Source organism: Penicillium digitatum, chromosome 5, assembly GCF_016767815.1.
Source record: "Penicillium digitatum chromosome 5, complete sequence".
Classification (NCBI taxonomy): domain Eukaryota; kingdom Fungi; phylum Ascomycota; class Eurotiomycetes; order Eurotiales; family Aspergillaceae; genus Penicillium; species Penicillium digitatum.
Window position 1 is genome coordinate 2,695,074 of NC_089388.1, and position 13,594 is coordinate 2,708,667.

At 50.5% G+C, this 13,594-nt stretch overlaps 6 protein-coding genes across 6 annotated transcripts; 3 read left to right on the top strand and 3 right to left on the bottom strand.

Annotated features, from left to right (window-relative positions):
* Positions 1–137: 137 nt before the first annotated feature.
* Pdw03_2155 (Geranylgeranyl pyrophosphate synthetase, putative) lies at positions 138–1,325 on the bottom strand (the record flags this gene model as incomplete). Its single annotated transcript, XM_014680619.1, has 2 exons — positions 138–888; positions 964–1,325. 2 exons carry the CDS (start codon positions 1,323–1,325, stop codon positions 138–140), a joined length of 1,113 nt encoding a protein of 370 aa, XP_014536105.1.
* Positions 1,326–2,319: 994 nt separating this feature from the next.
* Positions 2,320–3,234, top strand: Pdw03_2156 (Cell division control protein 14; the record flags this gene model as incomplete). Its single annotated transcript, XM_066100098.1, has 2 exons — positions 2,320–2,563; positions 2,621–3,234. The coding sequence occupies 2 exons, from the start codon at positions 2,320–2,322 to the stop codon at positions 3,232–3,234; spliced, it is 858 nt and encodes a 285-aa protein (XP_065957825.1).
* Positions 3,235–4,001: 767 nt separating this feature from the next.
* On the top strand, positions 4,002–4,589 carry Pdw03_2157 (Methyltransferase type 11; the record flags this gene model as incomplete). Its single annotated transcript, XM_066100099.1, has 3 exons — positions 4,002–4,045; positions 4,197–4,264; positions 4,309–4,589. 3 exons carry the CDS (start codon positions 4,002–4,004, stop codon positions 4,587–4,589), a joined length of 393 nt encoding a protein of 130 aa, XP_065957826.1.
* A 454-nt stretch (positions 4,590–5,043) lies between these two features.
* Pdw03_2158 (Mitochondrial outer membrane protein (Sam35), putative) lies at positions 5,044–6,058 on the bottom strand (the record flags this gene model as incomplete). The annotated part of the gene is made up of 3 exons (XM_014680616.1): positions 5,044–5,439; positions 5,504–5,743; positions 5,822–6,058. The coding sequence occupies 3 exons, from the start codon at positions 6,056–6,058 to the stop codon at positions 5,044–5,046; spliced, it is 873 nt and encodes a 290-aa protein (XP_014536102.1).
* Positions 6,059–6,630: 572 nt separating this feature from the next.
* Positions 6,631–8,439, top strand: Pdw03_2159 (Copper-activated transcription factor GRISEA, putative; the record flags this gene model as incomplete). Its single annotated transcript, XM_014680614.2, has 3 exons — positions 6,631–6,665; positions 6,718–6,878; positions 6,929–8,439. The coding sequence occupies 3 exons, from the start codon at positions 6,631–6,633 to the stop codon at positions 8,437–8,439; spliced, it is 1,707 nt and encodes a 568-aa protein (XP_014536100.2).
* A 477-nt stretch (positions 8,440–8,916) lies between these two features.
* Positions 8,917–13,436, bottom strand: Pdw03_2160 (Nucleolar 27S pre-rRNA processing, Urb2/Npa2; the record flags this gene model as incomplete). Its single annotated transcript, XM_014680613.1, has 2 exons — positions 8,917–13,350; positions 13,419–13,436. The coding sequence occupies 2 exons, from the start codon at positions 13,434–13,436 to the stop codon at positions 8,917–8,919; spliced, it is 4,452 nt and encodes a 1,483-aa protein (XP_014536099.1).
* Positions 13,437–13,594: the final 158 nt, after the last annotated feature.

The following is a 13,594-nucleotide window of genomic DNA, read 5'->3' on the forward strand; positions in this document are numbered from 1 at the left end:
AACCGTTTGTAGCTACATAGCCAACTTTGTGAAAGCAAGATAACGGAAACTGGGTATATCCAAACAAGACGCGACACTCACAAAATCATACAAAATAGCCCCCCCCCCCCCCCCCCCCACAATCTGCGACGAAACAACTAGCGCGCATTGGAATCGGAGAGCGTCGACTCCACGATCTTTTCCACAATAGCACGCACCATTTGCCCATCACCAGCTCCATCGATCTTCGGCATAGCATCAATCTTCTCAATCAACGCAAATGCCTGATCTCGCAAATCTGCGACAACCTCACAGGTGTGCGCAAAGCTGCCTGTGTTCTTCATATACTGCACCGCATAGCGCTTGACCTCCACATCCTTGGTATTTTGCTTCAGGAGATTGATTAGCTGGTGATTAGATGGGTTTGAGCGAATGCTATGAATAATCGGGAAGGAGAATTTGCCCTCAGTAAGATCCTCGCAGAACCCCTTATTCTCCGTGTACACTGTATTCGAGAGGTTGAGGTAATCGTCGCAGATCTGGAAAATCAAGCCCATGACATTGACCAAGGCAACGCAGTTCTTCTCCGTTGGGCTCTCTGCCTGCATGAGTTTCACCGCGAGCCGGAAGAGCCCGCCCGTTTTGTTGCCTACCATTTCAAGGTATTCGTCTTCCGTCGGGCAGGTCAGCGTGTCGCGCCAGAAGAGATCCATTCCCTGGCCCCGGTGCAGGTTTAACATCTCTTGTACGTAGATTTCGATTGCGGCTGGGTTTTTGAGCTGCTGAACTTCTTGCAAGGCGAGAAAGTACACGTAGTTTGCGGAGTTGATTGTCTGCGCTGTTCCGAAGATGTTGTGAGCTACGGGGATGCCGCGGCGGAGGACGGAGTTGTCTTCGACGTCATCGATTCTGGCGCCCACGCGGTCAGCATCAGAACGGGCATTCGGCAAGGAGGGGAAGTGATAGTAGAGGGTTCAAACTCACAGCAGTGATGCGGTATGTAGCATCGTTACGACCTTGGTGATGGTCGCCAAGCTCGCCGGCGGGACCTGCAGCCAGGCGTTGAAGGCGTGGATGAGTTGTCGCCGAATGTCTTTCCCTGGTTGCTCGGCCACGTAGTCATAAGGACCCATGAGGATCTTGTCATTCTTCGATGACCAGGTTCCATCCTCGTACTGTGTGTCGTCCATGCTGGACTTGTTGCCACTATGTGCAGTTTTCGTCGGCTCTTCATCTGTCACCGACAACTTGGGTTGGTGGGAGGGGCTCCCCGTGCCATTTATTGCATTGGCTGAACTTGTCCGAGGAGGAACAGGACTTGGTGGTTGGAAGGCTGTCGAGTTCATGGTTGTGGAAGGGAAGATGGAGGGGCATGGTGGGCAGAAGAAAGACGTGGGGACCTAGGGAGCTCGGAGCCTACTACAAGTCCGAATCTATGCGAAGTGCACCGATGACACTCAGCTGCACTTTTACAAGACATCTTCGCATGTAGGCGATCACGCTATGCGAGTTAGATTTTATTAAACATCGTGCAAGACGTATACATATTTTGAAGAGAGCCAGAGGTACTGATGATGAATGTCTGAACACCGAGGTCCATGACTAATCGGGCGGAGCTGAGGTATGACGCTTTCGTTGCACATTGCTTCTTTTGCTACGCCGTAGTAATACCAATCCTAATGGTCGATAGTCATAGATTTTTGGAGCGTAGTTCAAAGCTTCTTCTATAATCAATTAGTGGTCTGAATTTGAAAGAATTACCATATCTAATGCCAGTGGCGTGCATGCAGTAGCGTGGTTCTCGGCCGAACTGGCACGGCAAGGTAGACACTCTTACAGGGATAGTACCTACCTATTGAATTGACAAAGAAATATGTCTATTAGATTAACAAAACTATTCCTGATAAATTCATGGGTAGTGTCGAGGTCAACAAATGGATTGTTCAGTCATTGTGCGTGCACAATGTAATGTTCACTATAGCAACGGGTTCCAGTGTAGGGTTAAAAAAAAAGAGGTCAAAATACGGTGTACACGACTACGTAACTAGATTTACAACCCCTATAATCAACGATAAACTTGAACCTGATTGACGCCAGGGGTCGATCTGTTGAGCTAAGAGTTCTCTAATGTGATGAGTTCCTTGGTTATAGGCCTGTTGTCTGGGGCAACCGCCCTTTATTTACTACGAAACCTTGGAAGGGCCCAATTGACCTCATCCACCCAACCCAGACAACACACAGACACCTTCTCCACTTTCTTTTTTAGCCCTTGGATTTAAGAATGTTCACTGCTTTTCTTTTTCCGAGTTGAATAGCTCACTTTTCATATCTGATTTATCAATGGAGGCTCTATTAGCCCATTCGTTCGATTACCTCTCCTCATATGAGCCTAGCAAGATCCGCAAAGGATTACGCCAGGTCGAGGGACTACTAGCACAGATATGTCTATCGAAACCTAAGCCTGTCTCGGACCGGAGATCACGCTCCCCAGATACCCAGCCCGTGCCAAAGATGTTGTCAGACTTGCGAGATGATCCGGCCTTTCGGGAATTTTCCAAATTGCAGGAAAGCTTTCAATGGAACAGTAGGTCTTTGAAATTCCTATCAGAAATAGTCCCTGAGTGCTCACCATTTGCTTCAGTCGCTATGCGCCTAGTATCTTGCCTCGAACATCTTCTAGGTCGAGGAAGCAACGGCACAAACGACATGTTGATCGTCTGCACACTGGATCTAATCCAAGGTGCCCTCCTCCTCCATTGCAGTTCACGCACCCTCTTCGCCCGTGAAATCTACATGAACCTCCTCCTCGACCTCCTTGACCCGATCAACTGCCCAGCCGTGCAATCAGCAACCCTCCTCACACTCGTCACAGCTCTATTAGACTGCCCATCAAATACACGCACATTCGAGGAACTAGATGGTCTCCTCACTGTCACATCACTCTTCAAACAACGTGCCACCTCCCGCGAAGTCAAACTCAAGCTCGTCGAGTTCCTCTACTTTTATCTGATGCCCGAGACAATGGCCCTGGCACCGATGTCTCCCCCGCCAGGTCTGCATCGCAGCCCGAGCAAACTGTCCCCTGCCCCCTTCTCGCGCAGTGCGCACTCCACGGCAAACTCTGCGAGTAAACCGAGTCGCGATACACGCACGACAGATGAGAAGCAAGCTCTTCTGGGGAGATATCTCAATAATGTGGAGGACCTCGTGGAGGATTTGAAGGAGACGGCTCCGTTCGGGGCGACAGTTTACTGAATGACTTGACTGGCGATAATGGACTCACTGCTTGATGACTAATTATGTGCGATGTCCACTGCGATTATGTGGTGTTTTTTTACCCCTCTTCTCACTCGACCTTTTTCCACCTTCCCTTCTCCCTAACGTCTTGTTATCTTGTTCCCGAGCGTTTGACTAATGTTCCGTCCGGTACGGCAATTATACGATTCCTTGGACTGATGCCTGCCCCTTTTTGGCTTGTCTTTCGTGCTGTCCTTATTTTTTTCCCCTCTCGTTCTAGAACTTGGTCGACCTTTCTAGTATGGCCTCTGCCTAGGTTTTGTTTCGTTATCGCTTCCCTTGTATCTTTAACGATAAGATGAATGTGTACGAACCCTGCTAGCTGTGACTAAACCAACCTGTCATTGTTGTTAAATAATCATTAGCATCCCTTCGTAAATACAGTCCTTCAATGTAGACTTGGGCTTAGTACATTCTGCTTGAAGGCTACTAAGCTTCTTGGTTGTCCTCGGGTCTTGTTTGTCTCTCTTCATCTATGAATCAGGTTTGTAGATTTAGATACTTGACTTACCGTTCACGGATGACACTCGATGTAGCACGGACTCTAATAGATCTTCGTTTAAAGTGGAGAAAAGTAAAACTAGATTTAGCGTGGAACACCATATCTATATATCCCCGCAAACCCACTGAAATCTAGACTCGTTCCACGGTACAACCATATTCCCGAAATACCGCAAACAATTCAAGAACTACTTGCGACGAAGCCTTCCAGAAAGTCACCGCAAATGGAAAATGCGGACACGGTAGAAGCAGACGATAATCGGCAGAGGTGAGTTCTACATTCCAGTTTCTAATTTCTCGTCCATCACCTAGATCATATCTATTACATTCTACACGCACAGCGGCACAAGACAACCAATGTTATAATCACCTTAAAATGATAGTGGGAACTGCAAACGTCCCAAACTAACACGAGATAGGTCTATGATACGGACGGAAACTTCCTACAACGTCTTGACACAATCGAGATGCGCTCTCTATAACCCCAGTTCGTTAACCGGAGAGGCAAACGCGTCCAACAAAATCCGCCAGGATCAGAATCAGAGACCGAGACAACCCGCCCCAGCCTAGTAGATCTAGGCTGCGGCCCCGGCCGCAATACAACCCAGCTCCTCTCCGCGCTAGGCACAGCCAACAAAGCCAGCTCCTTCTCTGTGATCGGATTGGATGTCTCGCACGGGACTTTAGATGTAGCGCGGACTGCGATGCGGGACTATGTGACCAAAAGCACAGCACAGATTGAAATAGAGCTCGGGATCCTTGACCTCCTTCAACCTGAGCTATCGAAGACCCAGCTTCCATCTTCGCTGTAGGAACCGGGTGCTAGAACATAGAACATATTCCGCTTGAGCGCACTTTTGCTGCAGCAGCGGGAATTACGAGATCCGGTGCTTATTTGCTTGTGACGAATATGCATGCCGAGAGGGGGATGTAGAGCCAGGCGCAGTTAACAGAGGACAGGGATGTTAGGGTTCGGCCTAAGAGCTATTGTCATGTTATTCTTGATGTTTTGGATGTGGCCAGGGAGGCTGGGGTCGATATTGAGGAGGGCATTGGTGCAGGTGCGGATGGGATGGTTGTTAAGGGGGTTGATGAGGAATTGGGGGATATGTTGGGGGCGAGGGCGAAGAAGTGGGTTGGGGCTAAGGTTTCGGTTTGGGCTTTGTTTCGTCAAGAGGAGTGGAAATAGATAGTTAACTCAGGAAAGGTATCATTTTTATCTATTCAATGACTTCAGACCCAACGCCTTGTGTTGCAGCTGTAAATTTAGAAGAATTTCAGTAGTCTATCTCTGTGTTGTACAAGATTGGGATGTTCTTTGAGCAGCTGTCCCAGCCGGTTCCGTTTCCATCCCAGGGTATCGTCCAGAATCAGTTGCGTGTAGGCAAAGACGCTGGCATCGAACAGACCTGGCGTTGACCGGCCGAAGAAGTGCTGGTCCTTGCCGAGCAATGTGGATAGCGCCTCGAATGCGCTACTCGCATCGCCTTCTAGGGCAGCGGCGTCGATGTAGCGCGATGTTTTGAGAAGCTCATCACGGGCCGCCTGTTGGAGTTGGTGGCATAGAGCGGCGCGCACGAGCGAGTTGGAGGTTGTGGGATTCACGTAGAGTCGGCGTGCGACGGCGTCAAAGTTCTCACTGTCTAGGTAAAGCATGTATAACTAGACACGTCGGTCAGCTTCCTCGAGTGCCTACGGATTGTTTCCGATGGAATAATGTGCCTACCCAAGCGCTGCGTATCCGGTTGTCCAAAAGCGAGGCATAAACCTCGAACCGCAGGTTCAACTGTTGTTCTTCCTCGCAGTGAACTTGTTCAATGGCCCACTTTTGGATCTTGTGTGAAGGGATCGGATTCGAGGAGTCTGCAGGCAGTGAGGGTAAAAGGAAAGGCAAGGAGCCATTCGGCGATGCGTGATTGTTGGATGAGGTGATCTCAAAGTCAATACCGACGAATTTCAAGTATGCCTGGAACGAGGCAGATCAGTATGGTTCCGAGCGGGACTGCTACGCGCGTTCTTGTACGCGACTATAAACGACACGAACCTGCCATTTAAGACATTGGGGATTGAATGAGGGTCGGCCATGTCGTACACCAGATGCATCAGCGAACACATAGAGCTGGTTGACATTGTCGTGCGGTCGAAAGCGTTGAGGGATCTCGTTAGCGGGATAGTTAGTCAATGGGAACTTGTCGAAGAGGCGCTTGAGAGGGGCGGGGATCGTAAAGAATGGACTGGGACTGGATTCCTCTGGAGGACCATCGGCATCATTGGGTGGCATTGTGGTGGTTTGAAGCTTTCCAAATGTCGCCAAAGCCCAGAAGTGTCCCGAGTGCCGTCATCGAAACATTTCCGACGCGCCAAGCCCGAACAGGCAGGTATTGCCTTACCTAATGGTGGCCAGGTACCGTCCTCCCCGCACCTTTTTTCCGCCTTTTTTCCGCCTTGTTTGAGAATGGTCTGAACTTGCTGTGATCGATGGACTACTGGGACCATTTGAAGTCGGCATCTTAGTGCTTAATCCATGTGTTTTGGTGTTGATGTTGCGATCACATCAGCCCGGTCTCTCCCGCCTCCAATTTTGAAGAAATTCAAACCTCCACTTCGCTCCGTCTCGACTCCACCTTCGACTCTGATCTGCTCCCGAGAAAGAGATTTTGTCAATACGGACATACACATGGCTTAGTTCGTCGCAAAATACGAGGCATCTGACGGTCCTAGCGGAAACGGGCGACTGCATGCGCGGGGTATCGACCAACCGTTTGATGTTCTGCGACTGACGGTTGCGCCACTACGAATCAACCTTACATCTCACCTTGAATTCGACGGAATCATACATATCTCTTCGCCAAAATGCCTCTCGATGAAGAAGGTGCCAAGTGGTCCTGGTAGGATAACACCGTACATTGTCAATGGAACCGGGCTAAAGAGTTACACCAGTGAACCATGCATTCGAGGTCACCGATCGTCTAAATGTCAGCACTTCGATAGACTCATGATGAAGGTACCCAAAGCCGGGCGTCCTCTTGCAAAATGTCCCCACCCGAAAGGAACTTGCAGCTGCCAGAAGACATATGCTGTCATGGTCCGCATCCCGAAAGGTACATGTTTGCCACCACACATGTGTTTGCATTGAACTGACTTGCTCCAGGCTCATCATGCTTATGTCGTCCGCTCTATAAAGTCCCCATGGAAGCCAATGATTCAACTCAGTCTCCACCGCCCTCCATGGCTCCCACATCATCACCAGCTCCAGGCAAGGTTCAAAAGTCTGGAAGAAGACAAAGTACTATGCAAGCAGCACCTGAAAACATAGCACGTGCATTAGAGAACAATATGCTGGAGAAGGTTAAACTCGAAGATGGAATGTCGAACTTGGTTTCAGACTTCTCTCCACAGCTCGGGTCAGATGGCTCACACCCTTCACCCACAACATCTACACAAACCCCAAAGACGCCATTGCCCACAGCAGCTACCAGGCAAGACTCGCAGTCCCCACATGTATCAAGCTGCTGCTCTCAAAACCAAAAGCCGAAGTCACACACCCCATCCCCAGCTCCTGCCGTGGCTGCTGCTCTGGCTCAGATTGGTGGATCCTGTTGCGGAGGGTCCTGCCCTTCCACGACAAATCCTGTTGTGTACCCAGAGGCCGACCAGCAGCAATTCCAACAACCTTTTGCTTGGGATGATCACAGTTACGTGCAATTCCCCATGCCCCAAATGTCCCCATGGCCCAATAGCTCGATTACCACGCATGGAGACTACATGCATTCCGCCATGCACCAAGCACACCCCCAACACCGAAGTCTCCACAATGGGTACATGGGGATGCTGCTACCACACTCTCAGCCTCAAATGGCCCAAATGGGGGTGTCAGTCGATGTAACTTCGCCGCCATCTCTGGCGTATTCTAATCCGATGAACGGGCTGGGAATCACGCAGCCATCTATGGGTCCATACATACTGAACAACCTCGGACCTTCCTACAATGTCTCACCAGTCGGCGACTCTTTTCACGACTGTAGCTGTGGAGAAGATTGTCAGTGTCTTGGTTGCGCTGCTCATCCGTTCAACACCACAACCCGGAAGCATGTCCAAGAGATGGGTGCCATGATCACCTCCAACGGTGATGACAAGAATCCTGAAATCGCTAACCCTTACCGATCCTCATCTTACCAGGGCGGCGCATCTTCGGCCCAGTTCCCTTACTTCATGCAAAGTAATCCGTCGATAGACCATGGCTTCCAGCAGATGCCGTTTGATAGGCACTCGGATCCAAATTCCACTCTACCCAGTGGTTATGCCTCCCCTCTGTCAGCAAACCACCATCTGAACCAGCAGTTGATGCATCCTTCAGAGTATTACACCCTGGAATACCCAGTCGGGCTACCAAGTGCCTGTTCTGACATGACGGGCAGCTGTCAATGCGGTAGCGACTGCAGCTGTGTGGGCTGCCTCACACATAGCGGCCACAACGGTCTTTCTCTGGACGTGCCTATCCCCGAGCCCCCCATTACCAACATAGCGGAAAGCCAAACTCAATCTTCCCACTCTGTTCCTCACACAAGTTCCGCTACGTCTCACACTTCGCGGATCCCTGTGCTGGACAATATTTCTGTGCGCTGCCTGAGTCCGCGCACTCTGGAGACTTCCATGATCTAGATGATCTACGGCTTGATGATTGATTACCGTTTTCTTTCTCCCCTCTCTTTTCCTCCGCGTCGTTTTTGATCTTGCATGATTTATGATGTTCTATGATGATACCCTTTCTAAAATCTCTGCTCTAGACGGCCACAGTAATAGATTGCCTGTTTGAATGTAATCTGTTGTGTCGAATCCTCCCATTTTTTCAGTCATCGATTTTCTTATTGTTCTCTGTAGTGTTTCGCGAATCCTTGCTTTCAATGCTCGTACTTCACCTAGAACTAGATGGGGTGCATAATGGCGCAAAAACCAGAGACACCCGGGGGCCATTTTCGCTCACACCAAAGCCCCAACAGACAACGACATTAGTTTGTTTGTATGTTCTAATCATTTTACTCTGAAATTAATATGATGATCGTCAATGCATTGGGGGATATCATAATTCTGAAGCAAAAGATAGTGTACAAATAAAGGACAGTCACCCACAAAACCAAATCAACCCTTATTCCACTTTCCGAACTTCACATAGTCATCATAGAGCGACTTGAATACCGCACGACCAGAGACATCCAGCGCAGCGTTAAGCGCACGCATAGACTCACGTGACATGACATCTAGAGCCGCATACAGACCAGGTAAGATAGCAGCCTTGACCTCTGGGGACAGCGACCCACGTAGCGAGCACTGCGCATACTCCATAACAACATACTGCAAGTACTGACCTGCGATGCGCTTCGCCTTCTTCGTCTGATCAGTCAGGGCCTCGCGGGATGCACCAGGCTGGGGGCGAAGAACCGCCGAGACAGTGGGGTCGCACAGGGAGGTGAGCAGACGGGTGTAGTAGGTAGCATGCAAGGCATCGAGCGGTGCGAGCCAGAAGGGCTGTGAGAGGGTGGACTGGAAGCGGGAGCGGCCGCGTTTGCGGGACCGCGCAAAGAGACAGCCGAGCAGGCGCTGCATGGCGTTTACCACTAGGTGGAAGCGGCCGCCAATCTTGAGGCGTTGCAGGCTGAGTACCACACCCATGAGTCGGCACAGGCGGGTGTAGATGGTTGGTGCGTAGGCGGGGGAAATCTGCGGACCAATTTTGGAGGAGGCGCTTGCGATTGCGCTGAGAATGCTGTCGATATTGCATTGGGCGAGGCTGCGGGTGTGGCTGCGGAGGAGGTGGTCCAGGCATTCGGAGGCGAAGCAGAATTGGTCGATGCTTGTGCTTTGGATGATGACTTCGGCGAGGGAGGTGCAGAGGAGGGAGATCTCCCGTGCTGTGGCGCTTTCTCTATCTTCGACAGGAGGGAGCGAGGAAACGGCGAGGTAGAGCACGAGAAGTCTGTAGCCGGCGTTTTCGCCAATCAAGCCAAGTCCGCGGACTTCACAGATTGTATGGGTGATTTTTTCCACGGTCATCGAACGGAAGCGTTCCGTGGTAGTTTGGATGAAGAGCTGCTGGTCCTCGGCATATAAAGACTTAAGGGCAAGAGTCTCGGCGCATTGCAGGACTGGCTGAGCGATGTTCTGCTCAGGTCCTTTGCTGGCAAGGAGACGTCGTCGGATCAACCGAGACGGTTCCGAATCAACGGACATTTCCATGTAATTGTCAATCTTAGTCAGGAACTTCTCCACTTCGATGTTGTTGGTGGCTAGATCTTCGAAATCTTCTAGAGCATCAATGGTCTTGATAAGGGTAATCGTCTCCTCCATCTTCTGCTTCCTGCACTGGTCTTTGACATGTTTCATGTCAGCCAACACAAAATCGAATACTTTCTGGCGGCAAGCGGCAAGTTCCTTCTCTGAGAAGGCTGTCTGCAACTGCTTGCGGTGGACCCAAAGCTCTGACAAAGTCAACCTCAAAAGGTAACATGCCATGGAGTCACGATCCACCTGCTTCATCTTAGCAGTTTGCTTCGACGCCCGGGAAAAGAGTTTCTTGAACATCTTGTTCCGCTCATCCTCAGACGAAACTAGGAGCTTGGCCGAAACCGCGCGGTGCAGGCTTCGGAATGCTTTCATAATCTGGAGGTCGAGGTCGGTGCCCTCCAATGGGACGGCTCGAGCAGCAGTCCAGATGGGGTCCCAGTCACTAGTCAGTGTGGCATCACACTTAGGCATAGCAGCCAGTTTCGCCATCATCGTAATAATCCCGATTGTGACATCTGGAGAACTATTCTGTTCAAGTAGAACATTTTGCAACTTGTTCAAAATGGTAGTTCTCAGCCCCCGAGTGATCAACGGGGCCGGAACCCTCTGTAAGCTCTGAATAAGCAGTTTGCGATTGGAGGAGTCTTGCTCGATGCTATCGTTGAGGAGAAGGGAAAGATCAGAGACAATGAAGGGAGCGTTGAGCATATACTCGTGGCAGACCACGCTCGCCCACGCCTGAAGAAACCTTGCTTCTTCTGATACAGCCTCCAAGGGCAGCGATGACGAATGGTATTGAGCGGCTGCCAGGGACAGAATATGCCGGAACAGACGGGATCGATCTTCAGATGAGATAAGAACCCAAACATCCGGAACTCTGACAAGGGCCAGGAAATATGCTAGGCCAAGAGTTGTTTGAGAATCCACAGTATCTGTGCGGCCATTCCAGGGTGCCTTCATCGACTTCTTGGCATCCTTGGTTGAGATGGAGGTGATGAGGTCAGTGACATCCTTGGTGGCTTTAACGAACGAACCTAGCGGCTCATCACTAGCGTGTGCTTTGGCTGTAGCAATTAAGAATCGGTAAGCCTCCCACGACTCCAGAGGGGCGAGTTGAACTTTGGTTAGGTCCTTGTGGTTGCGATGAACAGTCTTGGCGGCGACTTCTGCCAATGAAATGATTGCATTTGCCATGGCATTATCAGCAGACTGCAGTGAGTTGTCTAGGAAATTTCGTACCAACCGCCACAGACGCCATCTCCAGTGCAAAGCCTGCTTTGACGATAGAGTAGAGGTTAAGATTTCCAGGAGAGATGTGAAGGTCGTTTCCGATTCTGGGAATGTCGACACTCGGCCACGGAAGCTTGCCTCCACAATTACGAATTTGGCATAAGACTGAGGAGTTTCAGCAACCTTGCCATTTTCAGCTCGCGTCTCGCTGGCAGCGGTACGCATCTGGGCAGCAATATGCGTCTCAGTGAGGGAGGTTCGCATCAGCTCCGAGTAAGCATCTGCCAACTCATCATCTTCCCACACCGAGAAGAAACTCAAATTGCTATTATCTTGGCGAGCCTCCTCCAAAACAACAAGCTGGTTGTGCCACAATTCCATGAAGCTGGGTAGATCTCTTGCGGCAGCGAAACCTCGTAATAACGGCAGCACAATCTTGCTCTTGATAATGTCGTGGTCCCTTTGTCTTCGAGAACCACTTTCGCGCCACTGCAACATAACCTTGTCGAGCAATGCGTCAAGAAGCTTACGCGAATCACGCAAACCAGAGTTTGGCAGGAAAATATCAACCCCGAGACTGATAAACAGAGCAGTTACATTCCACTGGACCTTCTCAAGACCTTGTTCAAAAAGACCAGTGTAATTGGCATGCGCCAGAATGGTGTGAAGAGAAAGACCAACCTTTCGGTCAAGAGCTACCTGGAGGAGGTGCTCCAATACCGATATGAACTTGGAAGAAAAGGTGGCGAAGTCTTCCTCCTTTGCAGTAGAGAACGCTAGCTCTGCAACAGCGACAAATAAAGTCTCCAACCACGGAGCTTCATGCGTTTGCCTCCGGAACACATCTCTAGGGACAGCACGCACGGCATTGTCAAAAAGCTCAGGAAGAAGCTCCACTGATCGCCAGGGATGCATACAAGCTTCATTGCTTGCTTTGTTTTCCTTGGCCACAGCAAACTCGCGAATGATTGGCCTGAAGGTATCAGTCACTGGTTTGACCGAGCTCCAGTCGGGCTCATCCTGAGAATAATCTATGCCAGAGCTTCCACGTTCAAAGAATGCTGCACGTGCGGGAAGTAAGACATGAAGGGCAGTAATGCGTTCAATCGCATGTAGGAGAGTGGCTCGCTCGTCGGTGTCAAGATTGGCAGACCGAAGGCATATCTGGAGCCTAAGCGCATGGGCGAAACAATGTCTCGCAAAAAACTCGTTGCTAGACTTGTTGTCCATATCATCTTCACGGTAAGACCTCGATTCCCACAGCTCTACCGCCGAGGGAAACACGTACAGCAAGTGCTGGAGATCGGTTGTTTTCCCCTCATGCGAGAACTGCTTGGCGGCCACGGCAGCCACCCGGAATGCTCGGCCCAGCAGTATGGCGACGGTCTCGGGCTCGCCCCTCAGCGCAAGCTTCAAATGAGAGTTTGCCACCCCATCAGTGCCTAGTGTGCGATGCGCAAGTGTCACAAATCCATGTAGACAATCCAATGCGCGGATAAAAGCGAGGAAGCATGCTGCGGGGTTCTGACGTTGCTCGTCCACGTCTACGTCCATGGCGTCTGCATCATTCTCAGTTGTCATTCTCTTGCGTTTTTTCCCTTGGTTCCCTCGGCGGTCATCGTGTGTCGAAGATCCAGACAGTGTGTTACTAGACTCGGAGTCAGAGCTTAGGGTCGCAAGCTCGTTCCCCAGACCGGAAAAGATATCGGCCTCCAAATCCTCGAGGGTGTCACATAGAATCGACAAGAATTTCTGGTCTTTAAGAATAGCAGCGAGATTCTTCGGCGAAATCAGGTCGATTAGCTGTCGCAATAAAAGGAAAGAAGCCGCGTCCACTCTGTAGTTCTTCCCACTTCTCAGTCTCTTCAATAGCCATCGCAGAACCCATTCCTCTTTCGGGGTAGCGTTTGTTTGAATCCGAACATCACAGTGAACTTCCGGGTGACTATCACATAGCGTCAAATCCACGCCGATAATCTGAGCCGCTTCGTGAATCTGGGTTGTTGGACTGGCGGTGCCCTTCTCAAGGCGGAGGAGCGCCTCTTGCGATGAGCGCGGACGCTGTAGAAGCGCAACACATTAGATTTCGCGACAAGACAAGATTTATTACATTGTAACATTTGACATACCTCCGCAATCGACGGCATCTCGAAAAAAGCAAATTATTCGAGAGAGTGGATGGTTATTTGTCGAGGGAAAAAAAAAAGAGAGACCACGAAGAAAAACCGCGGATTGCTCCGACCGCCTTTGGCCAAATCGACTCGGTCCGCTGAACCTCCCAAACTCCTTGCACTCCACACGCCTC